Source organism: Atta colombica, unplaced genomic scaffold, assembly GCF_001594045.1.
Source record: "Atta colombica isolate Treedump-2 unplaced genomic scaffold, Acol1.0 scaffold146, whole genome shotgun sequence".
Lineage (NCBI taxonomy): Eukaryota > Metazoa > Arthropoda > Insecta > Hymenoptera > Formicidae > Atta > Atta colombica.
Window position 1 is genome coordinate 846,525 of NW_017259235.1, and position 13,444 is coordinate 859,968.

The window sequence follows — 13,444 nt, forward strand, 5'->3', positions numbered from 1 at the left end:
TTGTCGTACCATTTACATCATTATAATTTTTCAACATAATTTTTTTATACTAAAAGCGATTTTAAAAGTTTCTTCACATTTAATTACTTACATATCCGTATTTAATATTATTTAACATTAACATTGCAGAGAGGGGTTTTTTTCGATTATCCGAAATTCATATATTTGAAATTCATAGGTTCTCATTGGCGCTCTCGTGGCCGTCTTTTCGGTCTGTTCGGCCCGCGCCGGAGTGATTTCTGCAGCGGTCCCAGCAATTCCAGCGGCGCCGGCGGTGCCCGCAGCTCTGACGGTCGGTACCTACGCCACCAGTTACAATGCACATGCCATCAATCACGCCATTGCCGCTCCATACGTAGCGGCTGCGCCATTGGCTTATTCCGCTTATTCTGCTTACCCCGCTCTACCGGCGGCGGCTTATTCGGCTTATTCCGCTCCTATCATCACCGGAAGACGCTAAAAACAGCTGGAAAACAAAAAACATCAAACCATACTGACCTCTATCCGTTAGATCTGATAAATACTAATTGGCAATTGATATCAATGATTTCGACATGCGATATCCAATTTTTTTCATAATTTCTTCTTTACATTATACAATGATATACACACTGTGATTGTGATTTTTTATTCCATTCCATCTGTCTTCCGTCCTTTACACAAATCCTTATTCTCTGCAGTGATTTTTTTGCTCAAGTCTCGCAAAATGCGATCAATTCTGTACTGAAACTCTTATATTTATGTACATAGCAGTAAGTGATTTATTGCAGAAGAGACTATCACTTCAATCGCGAGGCGAAATTCAAAGAAAAAAAAATGCTTAATGCATTTTTTATCTCTATGGATTCCATTATAAAAAGGATAATTTTGAATGAAAGAAAATACATCTCTCTGTTTAATCATTGCCATATTCTATTAATATTAACTTACAATATTAATGTCGATAAACCTGATACAAATATAGTCTGTGCCACATTTTGTACTCGTAAACATTTCTTTTGAATCTTTCTCTTTGTCATGTACACGCAAGTATATATGTATATAAATCCCCCATAGCACAAAGTTGCAGTAACACTGTTGCAACATTGTATGTTACAGCAATTTTGCAGCGATATTGCTGCAAATTCTGTGCTGTATGAGATATATACATATATATATATTAATATTTTAATACAGATGTATCCCGTTTGTTGTCCTTACATTATGCACAATGTAGAAATTATGATATAGAAGCCTATTCTGTAACTCTTACAATCGATAAGAGTTGTAACGCTACAGTTACAATCGTTAAGAATTATAGAATAAGCTAAAAAAAAAGAAATGGAAACGCAATCGTGAATTATATTTAAATAAAAATTGACGATTAAAGTAAATGTGAAATGGTAACTATTCTTAATGGCAGAAAAATTGTGAAAAACTTATATAAAAAAAGTTTCATTAAATATTCATCATGTAAAATTATTCGCACGAGTGCACGAGTGAAGCGTAGTTGAATAATCAAGTAAGTATGGCAAAAGTGATAGAGACAACATTACGCGCGTTGCCCCCTCCCCCCACCCCTCCCTCTTTAATGGCTACGTTTTGCTAAAAGTTGTGTATGTATACAATATAACAATGAACGCCTTTCGATTTGGCACAAGAGTTACAATATTTTTAGATCTTTGGTTTCGATAAATGGCTAGAGAGAGTAAAATCCAGAAATCTGGAAGCGACACGAAAATTAATGTGTTACACACACGAGCTTATAAATCGTCTTCATGCGTACATTCGCGTGAAACACGTCGATATATGTATGCGTGTACACACCACACACACGCACGCACGCACACAACTCTCATACACGCACAAACTTTCTATCTCTTTTGAAACTCTGAAATTTACGTAATTGCTACGCATGTATTTCTAAGTGTAAATAATATCGTTCAAGTTCAAGTCAAAGAAATTGAATCGAGTACTTATAAAATATTAAAACATATTACGTTACGTTTTATTTCTATATTGGAATACGTTTGTTTCTCATGTGCGTGTGTATGTGTGTCATTAATTTTTCTCGTTAGATTCGGCGAGAAAAATTTTAAACAAAATTCAAACAAATTGCATTTACGATAAATACATGTATTTGAACAAATTATTCGCGATTGCGGGAATACTTGTTAAAACTTATAGCTATTTCGCCATAGCTAATGCATATGTAATGACTAGAATAAAAACAAACGTTACAATCTGTTATCACCATGCAGAGATACACTTATCTAGCTACCGTATTAGGCATCTTGATAATTTCACATATTTCATAAATATCAGAGCATCCCAGATAATACACAGAGTTTAACAATTTGTAGAAATGATATAAATTTCGAAACAATTTTATTGTTTGCGCATCTGTTCAGACATCTGTAAAATCTTTTCTTTTTGGTGTGTGTGTGTGTGTGTGTGTGAACAAATTCTAATTTAATTTTTTAATCTCTAAAATTGCATAATTTTTGTAAAAATTATGCTGCTCCGGGATGCTTTTGTTATCATCAAAGCCACGTTAAATGGAGTATTTCTTCATGGAGTATAGGTCCGAAATAGAAGAATATAAGCTAAGAGAGGTAACAATTTTTTAAAATCTTAATTATCACGGACGTGGCATTGGATCACGACGTAATTTTGTTTCTTCTTCCCTCTTTCTTCAACGATTACTCTACAAACGATATACTCGTCACACATACATGTTCTGCATACACAGCTTATCGGAGAAGGGTAAACGATAAATAATTTAACAGCTATATAATTACGGATAAACGAATTTCCCTCTATCGATACTCATGCTGGAATAGATTTTTTTTCGTAAAATCTCATAAGTTACTTGACTTTTTTTTAAAAAAATAATATCTGTTCTGTATGTGTTCTGGATGTACCAAGACTACCGAGTACACTTTTGTCGCGTTAAATGACGATATTATGACTGTCTGTCATACGATATTAGTGAATTTTTTTTATTATTACTTCCTTGAGTCGAAAAGTTTTTTCTTTTGCTAACTTTTTTAATCGCGCGCGTGTATGTCATCAAATGTTTATCATCACTGATTTAAATATTAAATTGATCGCGAAATTAAGACATAACTTTACGTTACTCTTTACAATGTATGAACTATGAAAATGGCAGTTCCCGCCTGCGATGCGAATATGTCGCGATATAAAAACCATGTACAGTTAAATAATTAGAACAATCACAAAATAAAATTATTTGGAGTAAAAGTAATTATAAAAGGAGCCGAAGACATCTACAATAAAAGTTGCTGAGAAGATGTTGACTATATTGAAACCGCTACGACAATCTGACAATTTGTCGGTGACAATCAATAATAACCGGGATAATGATGATATCCGGATCTCGGAGGATGATACGGGGCCGGACTCACGGGATAACTAGGATTGTATCCTGATAAAGGAGGTGGAGGTGGAGATAGCATTCGACCTTCGCCGACGTCAGGTACTACGTGTGTCGTAGTCGAGCCAACGGGTTGTGAACTGGTAATGACACGAGTACCAGATCCGTGCAGATGATGCGATCTGGAAAGACTTAGATCAACACTGTGCCTGCCACCAGGAGTGAGATCCAAGCTGACCACTCGCACGACCTCGTTATGCGGATAAGGTGGCGGTGGTGGGGGTGGCGACATAGAGTAACTGCCCGTTCTGCTAAGGTCCACGCTTTGTCGTTCGCCGATGTCGTACAAATGATGATGATGATAGCGGGTATTTTGCATCTGGGCGCCAAAACTGTGATGAAAACCCCGAGCCGACATGTCTAAACCCTGAAGTTCACCACTATTAAGCACCAATGGCTCAAAATTGGATCTCTCTCGGGTGAAATCTTGTTCGAGCGTGTCGTACTTGTACGACGTCGAGAGATCTAGCTGCAATGCCTTCTCCTTCACAGACAAGCTAAGATTCTGCGCCACCGAATCACCCTCGTCGCTTGAGAGATTATCCGTTGGCACCTGATGATGATGCATGTCCTGATAGCGGTGATTTGGCGTAGCTGACGGCGACACCAAGTCTTCTTGCTGCATGTGCATGTAATTCGGTGAGGAGACACGTGGTTGCATCTCCTCGTGATGCAGATATTGCTCGATATTGTGCGTTCGCGAAGTGTTGATGTAGTCGACCGGTCGATGCAAATGATAATCTACGTGTAAGTGGCTAGGAGGAGTATGCCGGTCGTCCGGAGTTGGCGCAGGCGACATTAGTTGCTCTTCCTGCTGTACGATATACGAGTCTAAATGATTCGGCGATCGCGACTGCGGTATCGGTGACTGTAGCTGACTCGAAATAGAGTAGAGATTGGTCTCGCGATCATTGTCCTCCAAAATCGGACTGGATACTGTTCCTATGTCTCTCTCGGCGGCATCCAGTGCCGCCTCCACTAACAAACTTGCATTCGCGCTTTCCGTCCTGCTACGATATACGTTTAATCGCAATTTGTTGCTTTCTAACAAATTTGGCGTTGTCGCACTGGTGCGTGATACCGCTTTCTCACTACCACCATCCTTTCTACCATCCTCAAAATCATAAATGTCGGAAGACGACGCCGAAACAGCCGGTAAATGAACAGCGATGTCAGACGTAGGCGGTGGATTGAATTCAGTTAGCCACTTTTTGCTGCCCTTGCTCAACGTCCTCGATGTGTCGTATAGATCAACTTCCGTCTGCTCATTCTCCATTGTTGTCACAAGTCCACTGGACAAGGATGTAGTTTGCGTAGTCGGAACACAAGGCTCTTGTTGTTCCGTCTTATACTTTGCCGTAGAATTCGCCTCACTTTGTAATGAATCCACAATGACGTTGTGAGTAGAACCTGTCATTGCTGCTGCTGCTGCTGCTGCTGCTGCTGCTGCTGCTGTCGATGCCGAAGCCAATACCGACACCGAGATCGATATCGATATCGGCGCTGATGAGGTTGTTGAGTTATCCGAAGTTGACGATACTGGTGACGATAACGATAATGGTGCTGATACCGATGCTAGTACCGGTGCTGATAGCGGTGCTGGTACTGGTGTTAGTATCGGTGCCGGTACTGATACCGGTACTGGTACCGATACCGGTGCTGATGCTTCGACTTTCAAACTGCTCTCCGAGCTGCAGTCATCCAGAGATGGCAAACTGTTGCTATTGTCCTGCTACATACGAGTGTGTATATATATATATAGTATAATACATAATAAGAAAAGAAACCAAATGTTACATGAAACTATATTAATGATAGAGCTCACTTGTGAATTCCTTCTGCTGGAATGAATGATCCTTCCACAAGGCACGTCCTCAACGAGGCCACCGCTGTACGCGTCAAAGGTGTACGCCACGGACCTCTCAATTTTCGGCATCATCGCCTCTGTAAGACCGTGCACCTTCTTATAATGGAACTGTAGGCATTGTTTCGTAGTGAAAGCTGCCTTACAGCCATTCTCTTTACACCTGATGAAGAAAAGAAGACCACAGATGTAAACAGTAGGTACACTCATTACGAGAAAAATAATAATATTAATACAATATTAATACAATATATTGAAGGAACTCACCTAAATGGTTTCACACCACTATGAGTCAGCATATGTATTTTCAAATTGCTCTTGTTCTGGAACATTTTTCCACATCGATCGCACGTGGCTGCAGCAATAACATCTTTGTGATGTACTTCCTTCATATGCCGTTGTAGAGCTGCTCGAGAACCCAAAAGTTTCAAGCATAATTTACATTGAAATTCTCTAAGCACTTCGGCCATATCTGCACAATATTAAAACATATTGCATGTAAAATATAAGAAAAATAAAGATAGAAATACAGTGCATTGCTTGCGAATGAATTACACGCCATTACCGCTGTGCATCCTCTTGATGTGTACTTTCAATTTTTGTGGCTGGCAAAATTTGCGGCCGCAGAAATCGCATAACGGTCGCGCCCGATGCGGATTCTGTGAGCATCCGTAAGTTCGGTGCATTTCTAAGTAATTCAGCCTTAAGAAAAACTTTTTACAATATTGACATTGGTATGCGCCGCGACCCTCGTGCAACTCTGCTGCGTGTTTCATAATATTATCCTTGCCGAGCACTGTAGCGCCGCAAACCTAAAAAATGGGAAATAATCCCATAATCTCAGAGCAAGTGTGTGTGTGTGTGTGTGTGTGTGTGTGTGTGTGTGTGTGTGTGTGTGTGTGTAAAACGGTAAATATATAAAATACCTTGCAATGATATTTTCTTATCGTTAAACTATAATTCATGTCGTGAAAGATGCAGCAATGCAATCGATAATATATTGAATGTGCGAAAATAAGATTGCATCCTCCACAATCTGAAAGAGATGCAAACGATCATGAAACAGTCTATGAGAGAGAGAGAGAGAGAGAGAGAGAGAGAGAGAGAGAGAGAGAGAAAGAGAAAAATTAATTATTAGTTTGGTACACTCTGTACACACTTACTCGTTTTATTGATTTTATTCTTCCTCGTCCATGTGGAAGATTGCGATTCTACCCAATAAGTCAGCTCCATTCCCAATGCGATATTCTTAGTTGTAACGAAATATAATTGGCCATGCTTAGCAATCACCGCGAGGCTTCTCTTCTCTTTCGTGTCAGCTGGTCTAATGTATCGAATCCAATTGCTTTTTAATGGATCCGTAGTGCTGATATATGTACTCTTTCCATTATTATCTATCTGAAAAAAGAAAAAGATTCATTTCCGCAATAATTACTTTTGCAATTTTACAATACTAAAATTCCAATGAATCAAAATATCTGTCTGATAATACCTCCCAAATATGGCGCATAGAGAAATCATCCGGAATGTCCATTTCTCTAACCGAGATGCCGATAAGCGGACCAAACTTGGCATACATTGGAACCGGGTTCTTGGCATAAATGCCAAGACCGTGATCGGTATTTGCAATTTTCAATTCAAGGCAATCCGGGAGAGAATCTCTCGCGTATAGCGGTCGATCCATCTCTACTACCAGCTGCTTCTCCTCCCTTTGCATTTTCGGTTTGGCCTTGCATTGTTCGCTGGACGTTGGAGATTCGTCATCTGACTCGAAGCCGTCGTACGTTAATCTGCCATAACCCTCCGACATTGGATCCTCCGACGCGATGGCTTTCATTATCTCCGAATTCTCCTTATGTCTGCTCAACCACTTTTCGTAAGAGATGATATCGGCTATCGCGTACTGTGACGTCGTCAGAGGACAGGCGTCCTGCAAATGACGACTGTTGCATTCCTGACAAAGCTTGATCTTGATCGCGAGTCTTTGTGGCTCGGACGCGACGTCGTCAGTACTATCGATGATACCCTCGGGGCTGCGACCGTTCCGCGTTTCCGCCTCCTCGGCGATCCTGTCAGAAGATCGAATTTCTGCCGGCGAAGATAGCAGCTCAGCGGCCTCCGGTGGACACGCGTTTCGTGCCTCCTCTTGCTTGACGATGCCGTCTTGCGGCGCTTTTCGTACATCGTGATGCTTTTTGCTTTTGTGCTCGTTTGTATGCTTGTGCTTTTTTCGCCGGTGTTTAAACACCGTCGGCTCGTCTAAAGCATTATTTTCCGAGAGATCCTTCTCTTGAATTTGCACATCGTGACGCGGACGTTTCCGTCTCCTTTTACGATTTTCCAATTTACGATTCTCCGCGTCTTCGCAATTGTTGGACGTTACGTCCTTGTATCCGTGCGATTCCACGCAACACATCGATTTGGCCTCGTGTTCTTTCTCAGGTGCGTCGTCAACAGCAAGTGTCTCAACTGCACTGGTTTCGTCGGCACTGGGATCCAGTAAATATTTTACGTTTGTCTTGTTCACATTCTCAGTATTGTATCCATGCTTTGGAAGAGATGTTGTTGTTGTTGTATCGGCAAAATGCAGCTTAGTAATAATATTATTCTCAAAGGTATCCTTATGCGAATCGTCAGGTATATCGATTACGTTTTCCTCGCACCTGGTATCGCTGTTGGTTGTACTATTTACATCATTTCGAATTCTAATGCTATCTACGTGATCAGTCTTGGTCATAGGGGGTTTAACTTGTTTTGTATCGATTTCCAAGTTTTCTACTTCATCTAATGTTAATTTAGGATCTAATTCACTGATTATGATCTCGTGATTACTCGAATCTCTATTTGCTGCCGAACTGTTCCGCAGATCTGATGCATTTCCACTGATACACTCAAATCTGTCTAGTTGAATAGAACTACTATTTTGAATGCCGTTCTTCAAGTGTCGCCGTTTTTTCCGCTTATCTTTGCGATGCTTCGTCTTGTTTTTGTGGTGCTTCGACCTCGAACTACGTCGTAAGTGTAACTTGATTGCATCGTCCGACACCTCTGATACATTCTCATTTATCGCAGAGGCAGGAGCATCAAGTAGGATCTTGTTTGATGTAGCATCTTGTTTCGTTGAACACACTTTCGTGAGAATAGGTTCTTCTTTATCCAAACTTTCAGTCAGAACAACAGCTTCCTCGTCCTGATCGCTATGTTTCCTCTTCCAGTTCTCTGCTCCATTGCATTTACCCTGTTGCCTATACAAGCATAAAAAGATGTATATATTAAAAGCATTATTTGCATTTCTTTGACTCTATTTCTTACACTTTTTATTTGCATAAATGTGTCGTGTGGTATCTTAAACATTAATCTCATTACATTGGAATAAATTAGAAATAAGAAATTGATTTGTCTCCAGACATAGAAATTTTATTCACTAAAAAACATCACTCTGCAGAAACGAAAGGAATAAAATGTGAACCATAATGATTATTCCCTGAATAGGCGAAGAAGGCGAATGACGCTATTTGTCAGCCGCAATTTTCGAAATGTGCGCCTTCCGTAACGGAGTATCGATCGATTTCATTTTGCATCATCCAGTTCACCCTTCTCGCCGACTGAACAGTACGTACATACAGATCATAACATACATAACATACATCGTCCCGCAAGATGGCGATTCGTCGAAACGCGTTCCGACTGAGACTACTGAGAGTACTAGAGTAGGGGGGGAAAACACCGGGCGATTGAACGCGGCGAAACGCGTGACAGCTAGGTATAAGTGAGCTGAGGTGAACCAGCTCAAGTCAGCTCAAGCCAGCTCAAGCTCAAGCTAGCTAGGACTGAGCCATTGAGCAGGCTGAGCTATGCCTTGACGAGTTGTCAGATGCGCGACAAGACGATGCGATGCGAAGCGATGCGATAAGATACGATACAACGCAATCTGTTGGCATTGTCAACGTGGTCAGGCATAGGAACACGTACTTACGTACCTAGTTAACCTAGTAGTGGTTGTGGTTGTAGTAGTGGTGGCGGTGGTGGTGATGGTGGTGGCGGCGGCGGTGGTGGTAGATTCTGCGAGGTCCAGCAAGTACACCGCGACATCATCGTCTGCCGTGAAACCTAGGCGTCTTCTAAGCGAGAGCCAACGCTTGCTGTTGGTCAGACCGATGTGCACGCAGTGTACGCTGCGAAGGTGCTTGGCTGGCACCACTTCCGAAAGTTCCGAGAGTTCCGAGACCGAGAGAGTCGTTGTCGTCGTCGTCACCGCCGCCGCCGCCGCCGCCGCCGCACCGGGCGGCGGTGGCTGCAATTGTTGCTGAGTACTTGTCGCGTTCCCCAACTCCCTCAAATGCCGCGTGCCCTTCTTCGGCATAACTACCAATAACTACATCGTACAGATCGCGGCTACGAGAGCTAGGCTGGGATACGATATAGTACGAAGGCGGATTATACGAAGGCGGAAATTCGGAAACAAAGCTCCGCGAACGGCGAAAAGGAGTAAAGGACACCTCCGCCGCGCCGCGGGAGGACGCGCACCGATATTATCCTATCCTCTTTATGCTCACCGCCGCATCGCCACCACCGCCACCGCCGCCGCCGCCGCCACCGCCACGGGCCACGGCCGCCCACTCCACACTCCACCCACTTCACCCACCCTCTCATCTCACTCTCGTACACGCTCTCCCTCTCCCTCTCCCTTTCTCTTCCATTCTACTTTATCGATCCCACGGCCGTCGGCCGTCGGCCACGGACTACCACGAGTACGACGGAACGGACGGCACGACCGCGAGACTCGCGAGAGAGACCCGAGAGAGATGCAATATGCAACGCTTTACGCTCCCCAGTCCCCGCTAATCCCGCCAATCCCGTCATCCGTGATACTTACCGTCAACACTGTGAACGGTGATTCGACCATTCAACGCTGACCGGCCCGGTTCGGCTCGGCTTTTATGATCGTGACGTTACTCCACTCTTGTCTGTCGGCGGCGCATCGAAAAAACACATAAATAAATCTCCTCTCAATGAGCATTTCCATACATTTTAATATATTTAATGCTATCGACATTGGAAATCATATACAAGAACGATGAGAGAATAAGTAATCAAATTGTTACTACCTTCGAATTTCGATATATCGCGATCAAGCGCAATTCCTGTTTTCTGCATATATATTTTACTTTATTTCATTCCCTATGTCAACTTCTCTCAACTTAATTTACCTTCAAACAACATCATTTCTACCCACTGCGATTATGTTTCACATCCATCCTAAACTGACTTTACTGACTTTACTGTAAGTTATAGAGGCATCGATAATTCAATTTATATATTTGTACATACATACATATGCATGCATGGAAATACACACATACACATCGCTTTCGCGATTACGTGTACTCGATCGATATATTTTTATTTTATTTTGTTGGTATCACTGTATTGCGTGGCTACCATCTATCTTCAGTCGTTTCCGCTTCTCTCAAGAAATTGGCTTGAATACGAGAAAGACGAATCAGACGAAAGAGAATATATTTACGTGCAAGTAGTACGTGTATTGCATCCATCAGTGTGATAAAATACGTGACGAGGTATGTCACGCAAAGCGATGAAGATGATCAATTGGTCGGCGCTTGCCGAAAAAATTCCAGAAACGGAAAAAGCTGCATTCGCTGCTTTCAAATCTAAATCTGATCAGTATTTTCGACGGTCAGTCACTCTTCATATCACTTTCTTCCGAATTTGATTCAAGTTGCATATGTCATTATATAATATGTCTAGATCTCTTTCTGATAACAATTAAGTGTTACTTTAATTGGATGTTCACACACTGTGTATGCGAGAGAATTTATTATTTCAGAAAAAGATTTTCTCTATATCGAAAATTATTTAAATTATCTACACAAGCTCTGTCCTTGTTGGAGTAACCTCACATTAATTTTGTGCCATTCCATATATCTGTTAAAACATCTCTTGAGACACATCATACCAGTCGTACATTTAACTTTTATAAAATATTTATGGAATTATTTTATTCAAGTATCATCCTTGGAATATAAAAACAATATGTTTCCTTGTTACAATAAAGAATATTGTAAATAGGAATATGTGTGTGTGTGTGTGTGTGTGTGTGTATTTCTTGTTTCTCTTTATATTTTTCTATCTATAGAATGCATGCGAGTCCAGAAATTCCTCCAAAAATCGATTGGGCATACTATAAGAAAAATATTCTAACTATTGGATTAGTCGATAAGTTTCAAAAGGAATATGAATCTATCACAGTGCCATATCCAGTGGATAAATATACTTCTGAAATTGAAACTGAAGAAAAGAAAGTGGTATAGCATTTACATTATATTATGACATTTACTTTGCATTTTGTAAGCTCTTTAAGCTCTTTTCTAAATTAAGGGTTTTATTATTGTCACCGATTGTCTCTTTATTATAGCATATAAAAATCGAGGAATTTATCATTGAGTCGAATCAACGCATCGCCACTGTCAAAAAGGAAATTGATAGAGTAAAGAGTTTATTGCCATTCTCTGAAATGACGATGGAAGATTTTCGTGATGCCTATCCAGATATTGCTATAAATCTTGATAAACCGACGGTTTGGCCACATATACCTGAGGTACAGCCAGAGAATGATAAAGGACAACCTGTAGTGCACTAATACTACTTTATAATGCGTTCAAATATGAAGCGTAGTCATTTTTTTAGCGTATAATCTTGGACTGCGTGCTAAGTCAGAAAAAAATTTTTTTGGTTTGGTTCATATGTATTCAAATATAAATTTATCTATACAATAGAGACTTACATATATATGTCTAAATGTTATTCTTTTTATATCCTTTTACATATTTTGATGTACATACAAAATGTAGACATATTTTAGTATAACCAAAAAGTTTAATATAATTATCATTAAGTACATCGATGATGAATAAAATTAGATATCGACAAATTATTAACCTAAAATTTTATATTTATAAATATTTATATTACCGCCCTCTAGGGTGGTTCCCACCCATTTTCAGTTTAGAAACTATGATTATATTTTCTTACACTATCGATAAAATCATATCGAAAGTAGATATGGTTCGTGTCTGTACTACATGCACAGCATTGTGGAATCAGAAAGCATTACGCATAATGGAGGATAAGAAGGGAGTGAATTTTGACAATCAAATGCTATCGGCATGTCACTGATTACTGCGCATCCTTCAGAATGCTTTACCTTTCTGATTCCACCATGATTTACAGAATAGAAGAATACCGATCCCGAAATAGAAGCGTATCCTGTGGAAGGTAAAACATTTTTCATTACTTAATTTGATAATTGTCCGATAAGAACATCTGCGACGAAACACTTTTAGTAACAAAACAGTTTTAGTAGCAATGCATTCTCTAGTCAAATAATTGTTTTATAGTTTTACTTTCTGTATTTTATGTGTTATGTCTGTATTTTATATGTTATAATAAAATAATTTAATTATTTACAATTAAATTGAAAATTTTTCTTTATTTTCGTTTCACCATATTCAAATTATGTGCTTGAAAAAAAATTTCAACAATTGGTTTGCTGCACGCCATATCCTTTCTTTCCTAGCCAATAAGAATGGAGACATTATTAGCCGGACTCCTATTTCTAGGGTTTCTAGTACAGTCTAATGCAGAAATAGAAAATAGATCACTAATATAACGTTATTTAGAGAAAAGTGAAATTGCGCATGCGCAATTCGATAGATCTCTAATTGATGTATATCAATTGCTCACATCACTAATTAGTTAATTTAATATAATATAATATAATATAATCTCATAGGTGAAGCAGTGAAAAATTACTAGGAAACAGGCCGATGTGAGTGATGTGTGCAAGTGCACAGCTCCTTTTCTAATTTAAAACGTAAAAAAAAATTCCTATATAATCCTTTTGATTAACATCCAATTTGTTCCATTTGTTCATTCGTGGAATACGTGGACTTGAAATTCGTTGAAATCACAACGATTAAGCGAGGCAAAGCTGTGGTCAAAATCTCGCTAAAAATGCTTTGAAGTATTTGATGGACCAATTAAAAGAAAGAATTTTACAAACTGACCAGTTAAAAATCGCTTCAAAGCATTTGCAGCATCACGTTGATTGTACTCAAAATATC

The 13,444-nt window shown here is 39.9% G+C and overlaps 3 protein-coding genes across 4 annotated transcripts in view; 2 read left to right on the forward strand and 1 right to left on the reverse strand.

The window, feature by feature from the left end:
* Positions 1–979, forward strand: part of LOC108685166 (cuticle protein 16.5-like) — a 1,529-nt gene extending 550 nt beyond the window's left edge. The window contains exon 2 of the mRNA XM_018189836.1: positions 179–979. Coding sequence (XP_018045325.1) covers positions 179–460 — 282 coding nt within the window. The 3' untranslated portion in view covers positions 461–979. The remainder of the gene's footprint in view (positions 1–178) is intronic.
* A 1,097-nt stretch (positions 980–2,076) lies between these two features.
* Positions 2,077–10,051, reverse strand: LOC108685165. 2 transcript variants are annotated; one of them, XM_018189835.1, is made up of 8 exons: positions 9,281–10,051; positions 6,793–8,545; positions 6,464–6,698; positions 6,227–6,336; positions 5,866–6,112; positions 5,568–5,772; positions 5,262–5,463; positions 2,077–5,165 (listed from the first exon to the last, which is right to left on the reverse strand). In XM_018189835.1, the coding sequence occupies exons 1-8, from the start codon at positions 9,661–9,663 to the stop codon at positions 3,345–3,347; spliced, it is 4,956 nt and encodes a 1,651-aa protein (XP_018045324.1). In that variant the 5' UTR covers positions 9,664–10,051; the 3' UTR covers positions 2,077–3,344. The 2 variants fall into 2 exon arrangements, with proteins under 2 accessions (XP_018045324.1, XP_018045323.1); XM_018189834.1 differs by having other exon boundaries at positions 2,077–5,168.
* A 664-nt stretch (positions 10,052–10,715) lies between these two features.
* Positions 10,716–12,261, forward strand: LOC108685164 (ATP synthase subunit d, mitochondrial-like). The gene is made up of 3 exons (XM_018189833.1): positions 10,716–10,997; positions 11,458–11,626; positions 11,737–12,261. The coding sequence occupies exons 1-3, from the start codon at positions 10,882–10,884 to the stop codon at positions 11,959–11,961; spliced, it is 510 nt and encodes a 169-aa protein (XP_018045322.1). The 5' UTR covers positions 10,716–10,881; the 3' UTR covers positions 11,962–12,261.
* Positions 12,262–13,444: the final 1,183 nt, after the last annotated feature.

What these genes read in the sequence shown, in the direction of transcription:
- LOC108685164 (XM_018189833.1), top strand. Translation starts at nt 10,882, where the DNA reads ATGTCACGCAAAGCGATGAAGATGATCAATTGGTCGGCGCTTGCCGAA. An exon ending in TCTGATCAGTATTTTCGACG is followed by an intron (nt 10,998 to 11,457) that starts GTCAGTCACTCT and finishes TTCTATCTATAG; the next exon opens with AATGCATGCGAGTCCAGAAA. An exon ending in AAACTGAAGAAAAGAAAGTG is followed by an intron (nt 11,627 to 11,736) that starts GTATAGCATTTA and finishes TCTTTATTATAG; the next exon opens with CATATAAAAATCGAGGAATT.
- LOC108685165 (XM_018189834.1), bottom strand. Translation starts at nt 9,663, where the DNA reads ATGCCGAAGAAGGGCACGCGGCATTTGAGGGAGTTGGGGAACGCGACA. An exon ending in GAATAAAATCAATAAAACGA is followed by an intron (nt 6,337 to 6,463) that starts GTAAGTGTGTAC and finishes CATCTCTTTCAG; the next exon opens with ATTGTGGAGGATGCAATCTT. An exon ending in CATCAAGAGGATGCACAGCG is followed by an intron (nt 5,773 to 5,865) that starts GTAATGGCGTGT and finishes AATATTGTGCAG; the next exon opens with ATATGGCCGAAGTGCTTAGA.